The 18,035-nt window shown below is 39.5% G+C and overlaps 1 protein-coding gene across 3 annotated transcripts in view; it reads left to right on the top strand.

Moving 5' to 3' along the window:
- The first annotated feature begins 241 nt into the window (after window positions 1–241).
- The window catches only part of SSBP2 (single stranded DNA binding protein 2), a 192,313-nt gene continuing 174,519 nt past the window's right edge, over window positions 242–18,035 (top strand). For all 3 annotated transcript variants that reach the window (XM_026866519.1, XM_026866518.1, XM_026866517.1), the window contains exon 1: window positions 242–318. In XM_026866519.1, the coding sequence (XP_026722320.1) occupies window positions 278–318 (41 nt within the window). In that variant the 5' untranslated portion in view covers window positions 242–277. The remainder of the gene's footprint in view (window positions 319–18,035) is intronic.

Genomic DNA, 18,035 nt, shown 5'->3' with positions numbered 1-18,035 from the left:
GGGATGCGACGGGCGGGCACCCCCGGGGGTGCCTCCCTCCCGCTGTGCTGCGGTTAGGGCAGGCGGGAAAGAATTTGGGGAGGAAAACGAGTTTTTGGAATGGACGGCGTCTTTTTAAGTTGTACCGTAGTGGCAGCTTCTTGGCGTTGGGGAGGCCGGGTTAGCACGGGGAGGAGGCGGCGGTGGTGAAGGGGGAGGACAAGCCCGTGTGAGGGGGAAGAGGAGGAGGAAGCGTATCGGAGGTGGCCGCAGCCTGGGGAAGGTCGGGGTGAAGCTGATGAGGGGGTCCGGAGGTGGAGACCCCCGTCCAGAAACCAGGTCTGCACCTATCCGCTGCAAAAATCGCATTGCTCCAGAATTGCGTTTAACACCAAGCTCAATAGTCCGGGCACGGCTGATTAGTTTTCCTTCAGGCAGTTTGTCTTGAACCTTCACCTAAAAGTTTTGGGATTTTTACTTTGGTGTTGTTTTTTTTGTTGTTGTGTTGGTTTTTGTTTGTGTGTTTTTTTTTTTTTTTCTGCAGTATTTTAGAGACTTCCTAATTCCACAGACTGGCATGCATGCTTCCTGGAACAGCAGCAGGCCAGGCATCTCTGTTGCTGCAGGAGAGGGAGATGTTAGGGGAAATTTAAAGTGTTGTTATGTTCGGAAATTTCACACGTAACTTTGCAGTGCAAAGGTAGAGGAAGACAGAGAGGCAGCACTGACGCGAAATGTTAAATGCTGGGATGGGGTGGGAGATGCAGTTTGGGCACTAAAATCTAATCAACTCGTGTCACTTCTTACTCCCAGTATAGGGGTAATTCAAAAATAATCGCTTAAGTGGCTGGTGGAAGCCTTGTTTGTTAGAGTGAAATTATACAATGAAACCATATTCTTGGGCTACATAGTTGCTGGTGTTTGTCAGTACACTTGGTAAGTTCCTGAAGGGCACAGTAGGATCGCAGTGTGGGACTAGATAAATCTATAGGGCTGCTGTTTGTCGGATCAGATGAAGATCACGTTCTTTTCATTCTATGTTGCAGAAACTACCCAATGCAAGCCACATGCGCAATTGTTCAGGTCCTGGGGCTGACACTTTAAACTGTTTTTTCGGTCATCTTCTTTCATTGTATCTGATTTTTCTTCTGGATTCTTGCTGCTATAAAGCACATACTTCATGCGATATGAAAATGCTTAATAATTTTCAGGGCAAGCCTGCCAAACTGACCTACTGCCAAGTAGCAACTGCCCTTCTAAGTAAAGTTATGGGGGGCCTGCTAGATGGTGCTGTTCGATTTAAATACACTTTGTCTCCCACTCGCTGTAACTAACAGCTGGAAATGTGAATTCCTTGTGTGTAGATTATTTTATGCAAAACACTGCAATGGTTTGTTCTTAAGTCATGGACTTGATGGATTGGTAACTTCTTGGTAGCATCTACTTGTGGATAAACACAACTTGAAATTTAGAAACATTCTTTTCCTTTCTTCCTCCCTCCTGCTTCCATAACCATCCTTTCCTTTATTGGGAAAAAAAAAAAAAAAAAAAAAAAAAAAAAAAAAAAAAAAAAAAAAAAAAAAAAAAAAAAAGAAAAAAGAAAAAAGACTAAATACTTGGTTTATGATGTGGAATACCATTATATACACTACATTCCAGATTTTTTTCTGTTACATCTTTTCTTCTTAGATCAGATCACATCATTGCCATTTTCATGTTTTCTTTCTGGCATCCAAAAAGCCATATTTACATTTTCTTTCTCTTATGGCATTGTTTTACAGCCATGCAATGCTGCTCCCAAGGTGATCCATGAGTTCTTCTCAGAAAAGTTTCCATTGAATTAAATAGCTCCTACAAAAATACAGCTCCGACTTATACATGAGATTGTGTTAATTTGAAAACCACAGAGAAAACATATGTTTGACTGATACATTAAGTACTTACTTAATCAAGAAGAGCGGGATTATAATTGTTTAATTTGAAAGTTTTTAGAACAGAACATGTAATTTAACTCTGTCATGTTTCCTCAAGGTTTTAAGTATCTAAAATTCGTAGCCAGTAACCAATCTCTGAAATACAGTTGTAATAATTCAGGGAAAAAAATAATAATAAAAAAAATACACTACCTTGGGTTTGGATGTCCTACTTATAAGGAACATGTATCTTCCCCATGAGGATGTGTGCCAGTGACAGGACTAGGGTGTGAAAAGAGTATTTTTCAAGTGTGGAAAAAGATGTGTGTTGTTCAGATGTTGTTTGTAATCAAGGATGTGATATATTTTACAGACCAATCCAGTGCCAAATATGTTTGTAGTGCAGTATCTCTCTATATGCTGTCTTTAATATTTATGTCCTTTGAGGTTATGTAATTTCTATTAAAATGAACAAGTTTTGCTAGTCATTTATAGTAGCCCTTGGCAAATTTTCAGTTCCAAAGATGGCATTCGTTTTATGGTCTTTCTCTTTGTCCCTTCTGTCTGACCCCTGGGGTAAATTATCTCTATTATGTAGCTTAACAACACATGTGAAGTGTGGATAGATGAATTCGGGGAAAAATAATACCTAATTTTATGCCAGAGAAGTACAGTACAGCACAGCTAGGTAAAAAAAGAAGGCACGCAGTACCTGTGAGGTGCAAAGAAAACTAAGAGAAAAAATCACAAGTGGTGTTGTGCACCCTCCTCCTGTTCTGGAACAGCTGGGACTTAATTCTGGGTTCAGGACACCCCTCTTGCATAAAGGATGGGAAGGTTGTATTAAACAGTAGCTTTTCCACCACTTGTGCTTTGCTGGGGCCAAATGAGGCTAATCTGCATTGTAAAAGGAAAAATACTAAAATTTTTCTAAACATCCTCTTTTTTTATCTCTTCATAAGCAAATGTATCTCTTTGGATTTTTTTCCCTTAATCCTTAAAATTGGGTTAATTCAGATTAGGAGCTTGAACATGCTGACATTTCATTGAATGGTGAAACTCTGTAAACTTCTTAGTTTGGGGAAAGGACCAGACTATACAAATTTTGTGTAGCTTTTCCAACAGGACTTTTATAGGCATTTACACTAGCCACGTAGTAGACTAGATAGAGACCACGATCTACTCTGAGAGGAAACGATGGATGATCAAAATTAAAACATAGAAGCAAGCATTAGAGTAGTTTATTGATTGATTTTCAGATTGGTGTGGGAGAGGACGTAAAGAAAATGAGAATATTTGATTGCTGCTATCATGGTATTCTTGCTCCCATTTTTTTTGCATGACCCTAGTTGTAAATGTCTCCTAAGTTTGATCTTGGCCAGTTGGTCACATGGGGGAAGATGGACATTTTTCTTTTCCACTTTGCTGCTGCTGCTTTGAAGAAGAAAGATGTCTCCTTTGTTGTCTCCCCTCAAGTCTGTTTTGGGTGGTTGGCTGTTTGGGTGTGCAGCTCCTTTGTGTGAGTGGTGTGGGTGCCTGCCTTGATAAATCTCTCTTCCCAAGCAGAAAGCAGAGTGAAATTTACACAACTTCTGTCATTTTCTTGTTGATGGCAGTAGAGTTCTCTGTAAATAGAGAAAAACCCACCAATGCTTTCCTCATGTAATTCTGCTGCTGTTTAAGAAGACTGAGATTTTCAAGGGCTTTTGAGGATTTGTGAATTTCTAAAGATAGGAGCGGGTTTTTGGGTTTTGTTTGGTTGTTTTTTTTCTAAATTTGGAAAGACAGCATTGTATGAATTTAGGTAGTTAGGTTACTTTTTTTCCACTGTTATGTTTGTAAACTACATAAAAAAAAAAGATACAGATTAAAATTTATTGGCTTATCCCTGGGAAATGGTGAGTTATGTTTCAATGCTCAGGTGGTGAAAGATACATTGATTCAGTCTTGACATTTGTACACTGATTTCATCCATCGTCTAACTTGTAAAAGTTGCAGGCATACTGCTCTGGGAGTCTACGAACATAAAGCTTTTCCCCATTTTAGAAGAATATACTTTTTAAGTATATTCTTCGCAGAAGGGAAGGTTCTGGAAATAGTATTTGTTGGTATTTATTCTTGATAACAGTGCTTCAGGTCCTCTTTCACACTGCACAGGTATCTTGGACAGTTTATGACTGTGTTTCAGATAATGTGTATGTTGCAGTTCTGGCCACTAAGGGTGGAGATTTTTTGGGGTGGAGATTTAGCAGGTGCTGATAGTCAGAACAAGAGGTGTGGTGGACCGTAGAAACGTAACTTCAGCATAGCAGCACCCTAAAATACATACCCAACTTTGAAGTGTACTGATTACAGCAGGGATATTTATTTCCATACAGTTAAGCACATACAGGTGCTTTATTGGACTGGCAAGAACCAAGGGGAAAAAAAGCTTCAGTTTTTGCATTACTTCCTCTATGCAGAAGGTCTGATCACGTAAGGTTGTTTTGGTTTTTTTCCTGTCTTTTTCTTAATGATGAACATAATGAGGTGTCTGATTGGAGCTTTTGTGGGCTCTGCAGTGCCCAGTAAACTTGCTACTGAAGAGCGAGGACTTCTGGAGCCCGCTCAGATGCACTGGCTACAGCAGATGCACTCTTGACTAGAGTGAGCATGATTCGGGCTTGGCTAAGGGGTAATTAAATCCTGCTGGAGGAGACGGTAGTTAACAGAAACCGGTGTCTATTAATAATTCATTTTGCTTAAATTATAGGCATACGATAATGTCACAAGTATTAAAGTAGCCAAACAAGATTTTAAAAACTTTACTAAACATTCACTGTTTGGGTGGAAAACCTATAATGTCATCTTTAAGTCTTATGCTGATTTATTAGATTTCTTTGTGTGTAAAAGTTCAGTTGAAATATCTTTGGCTCATTTTGAAAATTAGGCAGAGAAAAAGTGCATTTTCCAATGTTTTAAAAGTTCTCACAACTTTTACCATGGAAGACCAATAGTACCCCTCTCCTTTGAGACACTTGAAATCTAGTTGAAAAAGGATGAGGGATTTTATTCCAGGGATGTGTCTTTTTTCATTTGCATGACAAAGCATCTGAATTTAGCCAGGATACAAGCCTTTTCAAAAAGATCAATTTGCATATGCTTAGGGCTTACTAACTGTAATCGATGAATATTTCATCTTTGCTGGGAGCACAGCAGATACTGGGATCAGAGGAGTGGCTTGAGGAGGAAAAAAATGGGATGGGGTGCTGGTGGGAAGGGGAGTGTAAACATGAGCAGTTGGAGCCTGCAGCCCTGAGCTGCCAGGACGTAGAGATAGTGGGGGCTGGCTCCTGAAGGAGGATGGAGGAATCGGGGTGGAAATGGCTGGTCTGGAGAGACAAGACAAAGAATTGCTCCCTAAGGGGTCTGGCATGGGTGTCAGGTCTGGGTGGGAGCTGGTGCATCTAGACAAGGAGAACAGACCTCGTGTGGAGCAGGGAGCAGTCTCAGGACAGCAGTGCCTTCAAGGAGAGGGGTCTGGAAATGGAAGGTTTTTGTTAAATGAGGAACATACTGTCCCTCCAGGTACTAGAAAATGAACATTCCTTTGCTGCCCGCAAGTACCTGTGAGACCAAGGGGTAACATGTCTTAGCATCCAGATAAAACCTACAGATACCTATGAAATACTAACTTGACTGAAATGGTGGAGAGGCGTGTGGTAGTCCTAAAACCTGTAGCTCAGCTGCGATGTCAAAGCTTTGTGACAGAAGGAGAGGATTTGCCATTTAAAAGCATCTGGAATAGTGTGCCTGTGTGTGCCCAAGTGCAATGTCTGGGTGTTGTACTTGCATTCTCAATAATGTTCTCTTTAACTTGGGAAATATGGATGTATACTAAGCGTTGTTCTTAGTTTGTTCTCATTTGCATGTTCACTGATTTATTTTTTTCCTCTGGAAAAACTCTGGGTTTTTTATTGTGCAGAATAGAGCATTGTTTTCATAATGAGTAGCTATTTGATAATTTGCTATTTTGCTGTCATGCGGTATGTGCCTTATGGCTGGCTTGCTGTTTCATAATACAGCTGTTCCTAGAGGAAAAGTATGTTGTTTCTTTGGTGCCCAGCACCACAGTGTCTGATTTTCACAGACCTTTAAAAATATGCACTGAGCCACTCCTGCTTGCCTGCCAGTTTTAGAAATGGCAGTAAGGTGCAGAAAGGTGAAAGGCAAAAATATTTGCTGATTATTGGGTGGCCAATTTGAGCTGGGTAGCCCTGTTGGTTTGTGGGTTTGGTTTTTTTTTTTTGAGCATCACATAAACCACTGGTATGTACATACAACTTCCATCATCTCTTTTGCCTTGGCGCTGATTCTTAAGGATGAGATGCCATTTTATTACATTGGGGATCTGGAAGATGAGCAACAGAAAATGATTCATCCCCTGCACAAAGTTTGCTTCAGCTGTAAGGCTTATGACACAGAGCCATTCAGTGGCACACCCAGAGGTGGAGGACCATTTCTGGTGGTCCCAGAAGGACCCATCTGCAGCATGGTCTCCTCTACCCCAGAGTCTGCCATCTCTCCTGGTACAGCACATAACTTCTGCCTCGGACAGACTGTGATTCAGCCCAGGGCACAGTGGAAACAAGCAGTCTCGTGAGCTACAGAACGGGTGAAGCCTGATTTCCTGGACATCTCTCTTCTTGAGGTCATGCTGCTGTGTTTTTCTGAAAGCGAACAGCTGAAGCAACTTGTAGAAATGTAATATTTTGTTGAGACTGCTCTTTTTAGGATGTACTTGAAACTGGAAAATGAACTCAAAAGTTATCCATGGTGGGCAGTTGTGTACTTACACACCAATGACCTCGCCAGCCCACTTCCCTTAGGGAGGGAGACTACACATACATAATTTTATGATTCAGGGTGGCATTGTAATTGGGTAGAGTCACTTCAAGAACCCTCGGGTGCAGAAAAGGGCGTGATCCTGCACAGCCTAATGTGATACTCTGCAAGTGCAGGTAATTAGCAACTGCTCAAAACAGTTGCTTTTTAAAGTTTTCTGCAAAAGCTTCAGCTAGATGATGGTTCTAGCTGTGATGGGTTTTTACCATGAATATTTTGTAGCTACAACTTCAAGGCTTCTCAGCTGTGTTGCTTGGGATTATGGCCACTTCGTTCGTGCTTTGTTGGTGTACAAACAGAACAGAAAGGAGTGGTGTTTCAGGTTGAGCTGAAATGGAAGTTTATTTTTTTGGTGTCTACTCAGTTGAGTTGGAGACCCCTAAGTCCAGATTGTTTAGGTAGTGGTCAGGTTAAACAAAGCTGTTGTTTCAGCTACTAAGAGAAAATCTTCCTCAGACAGCAACAAATGTGTTAATTCAGAAACCTTGATGACCTCTCTGCATGCTTCTCTAGGCTTTAGGATATTTCTCTCTGCCAGTTCCAGGAGGGTAACAGATGAGAACATACAATGTTCTTTTCTAAGAAGCTGAAAGGTGGCAGTAGCAAGACCGTAAGTGTCCTAGCTTTTTTCTTTCTCTCTTCATTAAATATAAAAATACAAACTGAAAATTCTTATGGTGGGTCATCTTTTCTACTTCAGACCTTCTGTGATTCTTGCCTCTGGACTCTTTCTGTTTTTTCTCCATATTATTAGTAGCATGTCCAGATCAGAGGATAGAACTGAGCAGAATGAAATAATTACCTCTTTTTTGAGGTAATATATACTACTTGGGTTTATATATAAAACACTGATGATAATACTCCCTAGAACACTTGCCTGTTTTCTGTTGGTGGTATGTTTTGGTTTGTGTTCTTTTGTGGGTTTTTTTCTGTGGATTTGGGTTGTTGGTTTTTGTTGGTTTTTTTTGTTTTTTTTTTTTAAATAATCCATTTTGCAGTTCACATGCCCTCCAGGTTCTTTTTACAATACTGCTGCCTAGCCAATTATTCCCCATTTCATATTTGTGTATTTGATTTCTTATTCCTGAGCATAGTACTCTACATTTGTCTGTACTGAATTTTCTCTTATTTAACTTTCCTTATTCTGTTCATGGCCCCAAAAGGGTTTATAATCTTTCCCAATTTATGATGTACAGTTTTTTATTTCTACATACAACTCATTAATGGAATTGGCTTAGGATAGTAAGAGCTTTCTTGAAACATTTTCTCATTTGTAGAAACATACTGGTAATGATTCTTCCATTATTTTTTTAATGTAACTGTACAGTGTTTTTTAATTTTATGGAGACAGTTTGCTTACATAGATGTCGTGACAGGCTAAGAATCAGAACTACTACATCTTCTAGTAAGCCATCCATGTGTTCCTCCTTACTCACTGTGGAGTGTTCCTTCCAGGTAAACCAAACGGAGCTGACAGGTTCTTTTTCTTGACAGATAATATTGACTTTATGTTTGTATTCTGAAGATGTTTATAATTTGTTTCTGGAGTTGTTTTCTGTATATTTTTTGAATGTCAAGCTGATGTCTGAATGAAAATTACTTTTTAAAAAATATTTTATACATAATATGGCATGGTAAGATTTTTCTGTTTCTTTTATTTTGTTTTCTCTAATACCAAACTAATGTAATATGTGCAAACAGGCCAAAATACTGACTGCTGGTCATCATTTGAGTGCTTGGACAGTTGGACAAAGAAGTTGGACAGCTAATTTCTGCCTACCTATGTATCTGGCTTGCTTATCTATGCAGTGGCAGAGCTTCACCATATACTGTGCTGTGAGTTTGACTTTCACTTGAAGAGTTAAGTAAGTTCAGGTTCTTTTTTTTGGGTTTTATTTTTCTCAGAAAGCGGTCTAACGTCCAGGCTATTGTACACTTGACAAACATCTCACTGTCCTACTCTCCCAAGTGTCTCCTTACAGTTGGCCCCCTGAAGACCTTCCTCTCCCTCATCTCCTTGCACCTCCATTCTGTGTGCTCAGAGCAACCTGAGCCTCTTGTGTACCAGCCTTTGGCTCCCCTAGACCCTAGCCTGCATGCAGCTTTGACATCTATGTCTTGGTTTTGGCAGAACCAACTTCATTTATGATAAAAAGAAAACATGTAAATGAATCTAATTTATGTTGCTCATTTGTTTTTCTGTAGAATATTGAAATTGCTTGCACTCTTATTTTAGGCAAGTGTATTGGAGTTTTTGGGTGTTAGCTTTAAGCTGGATTTACCTGTGAAAGAACAGTGATTGGTTGGGTTTCCTTCTAAGTGTACTGAGAGCACACTTTTTTCCTCACCTTGTTTCCTGTGCAAGTATCACTTAGGACATTACCAATTTGTAAAAATCTGGGTGTCAGAAGTCACACTTCTGATGGCAGGTACAGTTGGTCAGCTGAGATTGTGGATCCTGAGGATTGTCTGTCTTCTCAGTGCCTCCTAGCATTGAATTCACAAGCTGCTTGATCCCAACCTTGTTAGGTTTTACAGTATACCTTTGGGCTTCTGTTTCAGAGTGAATTTCTGTTGTTTAGGCTGAAGCATTTATCTGGAAGCTGACCATGATGTTACCAATACTTTTTGCTAAGTATGGGTCTATTTGAAGTAAAACCCTTGATGTTAACCCCAAACTCTTGATGGGAGTGATCAAGCCTAAATTGTCAATGAAAGTGCTGGTTTGCTACTTAGGCTTGGCTATTTTGTTTCTTTCCTATCTCCCATTCCTAAATGAAAGACTGTCTTTGAAATGGAATTTCAATCATGGAGAAGAAATTAACCTAAGAAGGTACTCGTTACACACAGTTCGTGTTTTATATTAATTTTTATTTTTATTTGCAGAGCCTCTGACTTTTGGGAGAGATTTCACCTTAAAGCAAAACCAAACTCCTATAATTTTTCTAGAAACAAGCCACTGTTTTGAAAATATTATCAGTATATGTATGTCAATTTCCATCCAATATTTCTTTTTTGTTTTGATATTGAAAATGTTCTGCTGTTTGCATTTTTAAGTTCATCTGATGCGTTTGGAGGTTAGAGTGTTCTACTGTTGGGATATAAGTATTTTTGCAGGTAGGTGGAGGGAGGTAAAATAATATCTGTTTTCAGTGGTAATCAATATAATACTTTTTAAAAAGTACTAGTGTTAGTCTTGGAAACTGTTCTCATAGGTTAAAAAAATTTACAGCAAAATCAGTGGCAGCTTATGCTGTCATGTTGGCCTTTCCCTGGGAAGGGCTGTGCTTTCTGAAGAAAATACCTGAGTGCAGCTATGGAACTATAATTTCTTAATAAATATGTTGTTCTTGACAGTCTCAGGACAAAATGGATCATATGCCTGACAGGCTGTATGATTGTGTCATAAATATTCTGTGATTTATGAGGCTGAAAGTAAGGATGCCACCCGATGCTCCTACTACGGAAGTCACGGTGCTTTATCAGACTCTTGTAATTGCAACAGCGAGATTTGATAAACCAAAGCCCCTTTACTTTCTCCATGCTAAATACTTTATTTACTGTTCTTCTCTCCCAACTAACCCACAAAGAATGGGGGCCTGTCTTGGATGGATCTGATTACTGCTGTTCAGGTCAGCCTTTGAATTGAGGTGGTGGTGGTTAGTTGATAGACGCTATTTATGTGGTTGGGAGTGTGGATGAGTTAATGAAATTTCCTCAGGTGTATTAGGAATAATAAAGCTCTGCTGCTGAATCTGAAGCTGCCCTAGACGTGAAGGCTGCTGCTCCCATTGACGGTCTTGAACTGTTAGGCTCCTTTAATTGTTTATTACTAAACCCCACCTACCACCTAAGTCAGTGTATATTGTTTATTCTGCCTTGAAATGTGAATTGCAAGTCAAAGGCCTTTGAGTAATATAGTAAAAAGTTGTATTTATTGCATCTTCTCTAAGTGCTTCCTAAACTTTGATAAGCTGCTGCTCGGTAGCCTGTTCCAGCAGTCAGTCTGGAATAACGTAGAACTGCTGGTGTCTCCTGCCAGTGCACAGGTAGGGGACGTGCTCCCTTCTGCAAGTCAGAAAGACTTCTGAGATGATGCCAGTGTTAACAAAATATTTATGGAGTATTATACACAGAGGGGATGTTTTAAAAACTTTATCATGGCCTGAGGAATTAAGTTTGGTTTTCCTGTGTGTTTATAGGCATGTTGTAAAATAATACAAATTAATTTTTCTGGGTTGGAATAGGAAAAGGATGTGATTAACAAATAATCACCTAGAGCTTGCACACAGGACAGTACATAAAAAAATACAAACCTGGAAAAGATAAAGGAGAGCTTCTGATCAGAAGATGAAGAGCAGCATGAGAAATACAGAAATACACCTCTAGTAACGGTGATATGCTTGGCAAGCAGATCCGAAAGGTACAACACATTGGTGTTTCTGACTTCTGCTGCAGTTCTCCAAATTCAGTGTCGCCTTTAATTTTACTATAGTACATCTAACTACGAAAGAAAGATGTTTAGTCTTTCAAGACTGGTATCTGTGGACATGTATAACTGCAAACCTAGTTATATGTATTTTTAAATCTTTTTAGAAATAAAATGAGAGAGTGTAATGCAGCAAAACATTACAAAAGCTGTTCCTTATGCTTTGAAGATTCAAGACTTAAATAATTTGTCCAGCTCCAGTAGGGGAACCTATAAAGACTGAATGAAAATATTATTTTGAATGATTTCACAGAACATCTTAAATGGTTGATTAAAACCAAAATCCAGCTGGAATACTGGATGCAGGTATATTCATATTAATTCTAGTAATTGCAAAAAACTACTTATAAACCTTTCTCAATATTCCCCAAACAGCCCTGTAAGTCTGCAGTTAATTATTCAAAATTAGAGGAAAAAAAAAATAGTTTGGATTTCCTGGTGTCAGTCTCCAATTCTGTGTGGGATTACTCATTTGAAAAAAGCATAGTAGACGGGAGGTTTTTGTGTCATAAAACTGTAACTGTTTTTCCTGTAAAACAATACAGGTGAATTGAGCAGTATTTCAATCGTGTTACTGTCTAGTAAACCTCTTGTAAAATACTTCTGAAAGTTGAAAAAGGAATCTGTGGTTTTAATATTTAGACAGCGAGCCAAACAAATGCATTTGAAAATGTACAGTCAAGCCTACAGCAGACTGTGGGTGTACCTGTTCCATATTCCAGGCTCTTGTGCTCACACTTTTGACAAAGAGCATCTGCCAAAAACTGCAGCCTGTATCAGGGACTATAGGAAGATTGACAGTGATATAACAGTCTTGTTTCTCCCTCTTCAATGCCATCTTGATGCTTAGTAACCTGAACTGGTAAAACACTCAAGATGTCACCCAAAGCTAAGAGTCTTTGTGTCCTACTTCACTGGAGCAGCCAGCTTTGCACACATAGTGTTGGTTCACAGTTACCCACTGGTTATGGAAGTATACTTGTAGCAGTCTTCATTTTCACAGCTAAACTGTGTGAAATGCTCAAGTCCTGTAGCTGGATGTCCTCTGGCATGGTCACAGGCTTTGTAACAATTCAGGAGTGTTTGTTAAAAGATGGTGTGGGCAAAGCAAAAGAGAAGGTAGTGCAAAAGGGAATTTCTGCTAATGCAGGGACTAGGGATGATGAAGTGCAGCCAAGAGGAAACACGTGAAACTTAGGAAAGTGTTTTGGTATTAGTTTCTGTTTAATTTCTCTTTGCAGAGTGTATACATTCTATAGACAAAACATAATTAGAGGGGCTCTCTGGTATAGCATATTGTTATGGAGAAGAGCCTTGAGTCTACAAAGGTACTTCAGTGCGCACGCTCTTCCATTCAGAACAAACACTGGAAATTCGCATTAATTCAGGATACAAGTGGAAAACTAATAGAGGAAAATGAAGGGAAACCTAACTGGTGGCAGTCTCATATATGCCTCAGGCCTTCTAACACCTTATTTTGAAGCATTCCAACGGGGCTGGAAAGGAAAACCAGAAACTAGATTAAAGAGACCAATAGTGTAATTTGGCAAAGTATTTGCTCTGCATTCTGCAGCATCAAAATGTAAGTGTTTTCATAGTCTTTTCGCTTTTGTAATTCCATTATGGATTTCAGCTAAACTTAAGGCCAGTTCTGTGACAGTTACTTTTTAGTATGCCCATGACTTTCTTGGAATTTCTGTTTTTTTCCAGTCCCATAGTGTATTAAAGAAATTAACATAACTGAAGAAGGATGACCATTGCATTCTTCCAGTCTAACATTGAGTGTACTGATTTTCTGCATTGTGTTGTGTGTGTTTGTGTATGTATATACGCATAAGTATGTATATATTCAAGTTTGGAAGGCAGGGTTAATAACTTTGTCCTTGGAGCAGGCAACTAAACATCACCTGCATGTATTGAATCACTGAAGCAGGTTGATAAAAAAACCCAAACCCACACCATTTTGATTCAAATAGGAAATAAAATTAGAAGAATCATTTTCAGAGTTAACAGACTAACTGAACTCATGATCCACTTCCCAGCTTATTCGGTCTCACTTGTCATGTCTCTTGGTATGGAACCATGGAATTTACTGTGTTCTACCTATGGCCTGCATATGGTCTGTTGTGTAATAACTGCACTTACCTCACCAAAGCTGACTTTGTATTCAACACCTGTGATTTACTTCTCTTTAGGAACAATGACAGGAGTACCCAACAACCAGACTTAAAGCAAAGCCTTTGTTTAGAGCAATGTGAATGAAAGCATCTGAAAACAACAAAAGCTGTCCATATAAGTAATCTTTTTTTTCTGCCTAGGAATGTACAACTCACCTAATGCTTACCTGGTAAAACAAGATTCCTCCAAAAAAGCTTCCAGCAGTGTGTCTCCCTGGATAGCCCCCCGGGCAATTGATGCAAGATTATAAAAAACAGAGAGTTTTTTTCTTCCCTTTTGGCAGCCCAAGTGACCTGAAGAAGCTTTCATGCCCCAAACATTTATCCATGTTTGTTTGCTTTTTTTTTGTCTGTTTTGTGTTGTGGGTTTGTTGTGTGGTTTGTGTGTGTGTGTCGTGTGCATGCGTGTGTGTGTGTGTGTGTGTGTGTCCCTGCAGCTCTATTGATTTGGTCTAGTGAATGATAGCACTTAAAGATGTGGCCTCACAGGGTACCATGGCTGGAGTCCAGAGCAGCACCTTTTGTTGGTGAGAGAACCTCACAGTGATTCCTAGTTGGGGACAATCTGAAAGCAACAGGAAAAACAGGATGCAGTACATGGTGCTGTCCTGTTTTCTCACCTGATAGTCCTCTCCTAGCTGATTCCTTAGCACATGCATTGCAAAAACAATGGGCTTGTGTATTGATGATGAACTTTACTACAACTGTTTGTGAAAGGCATGTAATATGACATAGTGTCTTCAGCACAACAGAACGTCAAATGGGTAAAGAACTTGTGCTTTGGGAAAGATGAGGTTAATGTACTGGATGCAGGACACTGGGTAATGTGAATGGACTGGGACCTGTGACCTTAAGCTAGCATCAGATATTTTAGCTAAATGTAAACATTCAAAGAGGACAGGCCAGATGTTCCACTTTTCGAAACAGTACATAAACTGGCTTAAATATCAAGGTTGTGTTTGAATCCTCTTTGCTCCACAGTCTTAATGGCTGTAAGGACCATAAAATAAAAATGCTATGTATTTTACACTGATATACGATACGCCTGGCTACTTGGAGGTGCTCCTTGGACAAGGCTTTCCATCTCTTCCTTCAACCCACTGTTCAGCATAGGAAGCTTCCCGGCATCTCTCTGCATGTTTTTTCATCCAACATGTAAAAGAAAGAAATTAGTTCTTAAATTGGTAGAAGAGATCATAACATTTAGTGACATGATTTAACCCATGCGTTATGCTGGGACATTCCTTCAGTGAAGATGTTGAGCTGCCCTTACATAGTAGTCACATTTTTTTTCCTTTACATTCGAAGTTTCAAACTCAGTAAACTGTCATTTTCCATCCCACAGATGCCCTGCCTCTTAAGATTCTGTACTGGTAACGTAGAGTCCAAGAATGTCACTGCCTGAAGTTGTTGGGATATGAGTATTTCCTGTGGCAATACTTTTCCTTTATCTTTTTTTTTTTCAGTGTCACACTCTTGGGCGTTCATATAAGTGATGTTCAACTACAGTGTCTGCTGGAGGTCAGCAGACGTGTACCACTATTCTCTTTCTTTTATGAGTTTCTGTTTCTCCTGGTAAGCAAAGATGTTAGTGTACAGAAGCATCCCATCCTTCTGTCAGATGCTGCACTGAAGAAGGTGCTTGAGATGGTTCTAAAAATCCAAACCCTTTTGAGTGTCTCTAGTGTAGTATGACCCAATGTGATGTACAAATTTCAATTACATGATTATGAAAGGGTAAGACGTGTGTGATATGCTTTAGCAAGATCATTTCTCTTTATGCAGTTCCTCCAGTGCTTTAACAATTATCCATCCAGAATGAAGTAATGTGATACCATTATAGATTATTTGCTGGTTTAGTTGTCCTAAAGCATCATGGTTGGTTGTTTTTTTCTATAGTTGACAGGAGCCCATTCTGCTGGCCGACTTTATTCTTCCAAGTTTGTAAGGCTGTTAAACATAGGTGGATTGTGCTTGCTTTTCAATACATTGCCTGCTCACAAAAGTGAAACACCTGAATGATAGGCATGTGTCTACCTGCAGACCAAAACAAAGCTGGCTCATCAAGGTCTGGGTTTGTTCATTTCACTACGTCACCTTAAGTTTGAAAAATAAATAAAAAAAGAATGCAGTCTGGGACTGTAAATCTTGTTGGCTAAGAGGTTAATTTAAAATATCTATGGTGTTTCAGTTATTGCCAGAGGTGTTCGCAGCCTTCTGGAGGAGCTTCCCACTTGAGGGGGAGAGTTAACCTCCACAGAAGGCTCCCGGAGCAATCATTTACTCGGTTTGGTCATTTACCTTTCTCTGAAGACCTTCAAGTGCCACAGGTCATCCTTCAGGCCAGGAGTACTGTGTGTATTACAAAACTGCTGTGGTAACCGGTTCAGATTGACGCCGGAGGCTGTCACCGAACTGTTTCAGTGGTGCTGGGAGCCAGGAATTGCTGTTCTCCTCCCACCAGAACTTCACGGTTGGGTTTGTATCCCCCTTCCCCCACCCTAGCCCTCCTTCCAGTGTGTACTGTATGTTGATAGGGGTGAGTCACCTCTTTTAATATGTTTTGAATACTTTCCTCTCAAATGTAGTTTATTTTCTGCAGGGAAGGGAAAGAATTTATGCTGTCCTGGTTCCTTATTTTTATCAGAGTTCTGCTAACAACTTCCAGCTGAGGGAGTTCTTGATATTTTTAGCCTGAGATATTTAGCTATTTGAGCCTCTTTACATGTTTTCCCTCCGTATATATTAACTAGGGGGGGAATGGTTCTTGTCAGTTAATATATTCATGAGCATGCTTGCTAGATTGCCTGCGCTTAGTCCCAGGAATCAGAACATTTCAGAATTTGGGGGGAAGTTTGACTCCTGGGGGGAAAGTTTGAGTCCTGGTCTGAAGTATTTCAGTCAGCCTCATTACTCCATTCTTTGGCTGATGCTGAATCTTCCTCTCCATTTTAAGAGGTGGTGTTCAGTATTAAAAAATATATGTAATTGATAGTCAGCTTAAAAACACTCAGAAGTAAATAAACTAAAAAGAGCAGAAAATCATAAAATGGGAACTTGCACAATGAATTTCTCTGAAATTCTTTTTATTCCTCTTTTTTCCAAGTATCTTTTAAGCAGCAGAATGCTCTCTTATTACTAATATTATTGTTTTATTGGTTGCCTGGCTTAGAGTCTGATGAAGTTCTTTAATATTCCAAATACTGAACTTGCTGGCACAATAATTTAACGGATCCTACTATCATCAGTTCTTTCCCCTCTTCCTAACAAAGTTTCAGACTAAAGATGAAAAGCTATCTTGTTGCTTTGACAGAAATATTTCTGTGTATTGAAAACAATAATCTGTCTGAATAGTAATTCTGTTTCGGTCACTGGATTTATATCTTCTGTAGGCAAATGATTCCTTCAATTTTTTTTGAGAATATTGTTGTTGTTGTTGTTACTTACTGGTCATACAACGATTTACCTCAGTGAAATGTAGTGATTCCAGCAAATATTCCAGAGGTGTTTCTGTAGGATTTGGGAGGTGGGGTGGGAGAGGCAGATGGTGGAAATCATGCTCAGTTTAAAATGAGAATTAAATGGCTGTTGGATATAAATTGTCCATACTACCTTCTTCTTATTATCGCCTCCAAGATGTTTGTTTATATATGGCAATACATTAAATTTCTCTACTCCCATCCACTTCGTTATCTGATGCAGTTCTGCGGAGTGGGGAGATCGCTTTGTGCCACCTATGCATAGTCTTTGTTTTGAATCCTCTGGTTACCGGTCTGGTCTGTGGCATAAGTTAGAGCTGCTTGAAGGCTGCCCACAACTACCATGACATATCCTATTAATCGGGACCAGCTGGATGCAAGTATGTATTGGCAAGTCTACAGCAGCTCTATGCAAACCCGTTAGAGCAGCTATTCACCACCCAACTATTCCTTCAGGGACATTGGACCTTCCAGTAGTCATTTGCAAAGCTGAAGCATTAAATCTGGCGCTTAAGATAGTAGTGTGGTGTTGGGGTTTTTTAATATATTTGTTTAATACTAACTCCCCTGCTCCTCCCTGAGATTGGGCAGTCACTACTCCCTACTTAGATATAAATCTCTGCTTGAGGATCCAATTTAATACATGTGCATCAGTTTTTGATTTCTTTTTTCAAAGCACTTAGAAAAATGGTTGTGTCTGTTAAGCACTGGGGAGATTTTTATCTTGGTAAGTGCAGTGTTTTTGGAAACTTGCCATTCTCAAGTTGTGAGTTGTGGGGCCTTTTAAAGATTCAGGTTCATTGTACCCCTAGATACCGGCCGATTTTTGTGCCTTTTTGCACCAAGAATCTCAATGCACCGTTTAAAATGTAGCTTTAGGTAGGCTGCTGTTGTCGGTCTCTGTGCTCTAAGTTGACTGATGCTGCTGAGAAGCTGTGGATCAACACTGCTACCTCGGGTATGTTGTCTGGTCCATGTCAGGACTTCTCAGTGGACCTGCCAGATTAACTAAACACTAATCTTAAGATTTTTAACTCTTACTGATACCATTAAAAATTTCATTAGTTTTAATTGTTTTGTAACGTTGGCATTTTGGTTGGAAATTTCTTGACTT

This window comes from Athene cunicularia (genome assembly GCF_003259725.1).
Source record: "Athene cunicularia isolate RWA chromosome Z unlocalized genomic scaffold, athCun1 chrZ_part3, whole genome shotgun sequence".
Taxonomy (NCBI): Eukaryota; Metazoa; Chordata; class Aves; order Strigiformes; family Strigidae; genus Athene; species Athene cunicularia.
Note: the sequence above shows the minus strand (reverse complement) of the source record. Positions and strands in the feature narration are given on the sequence as shown.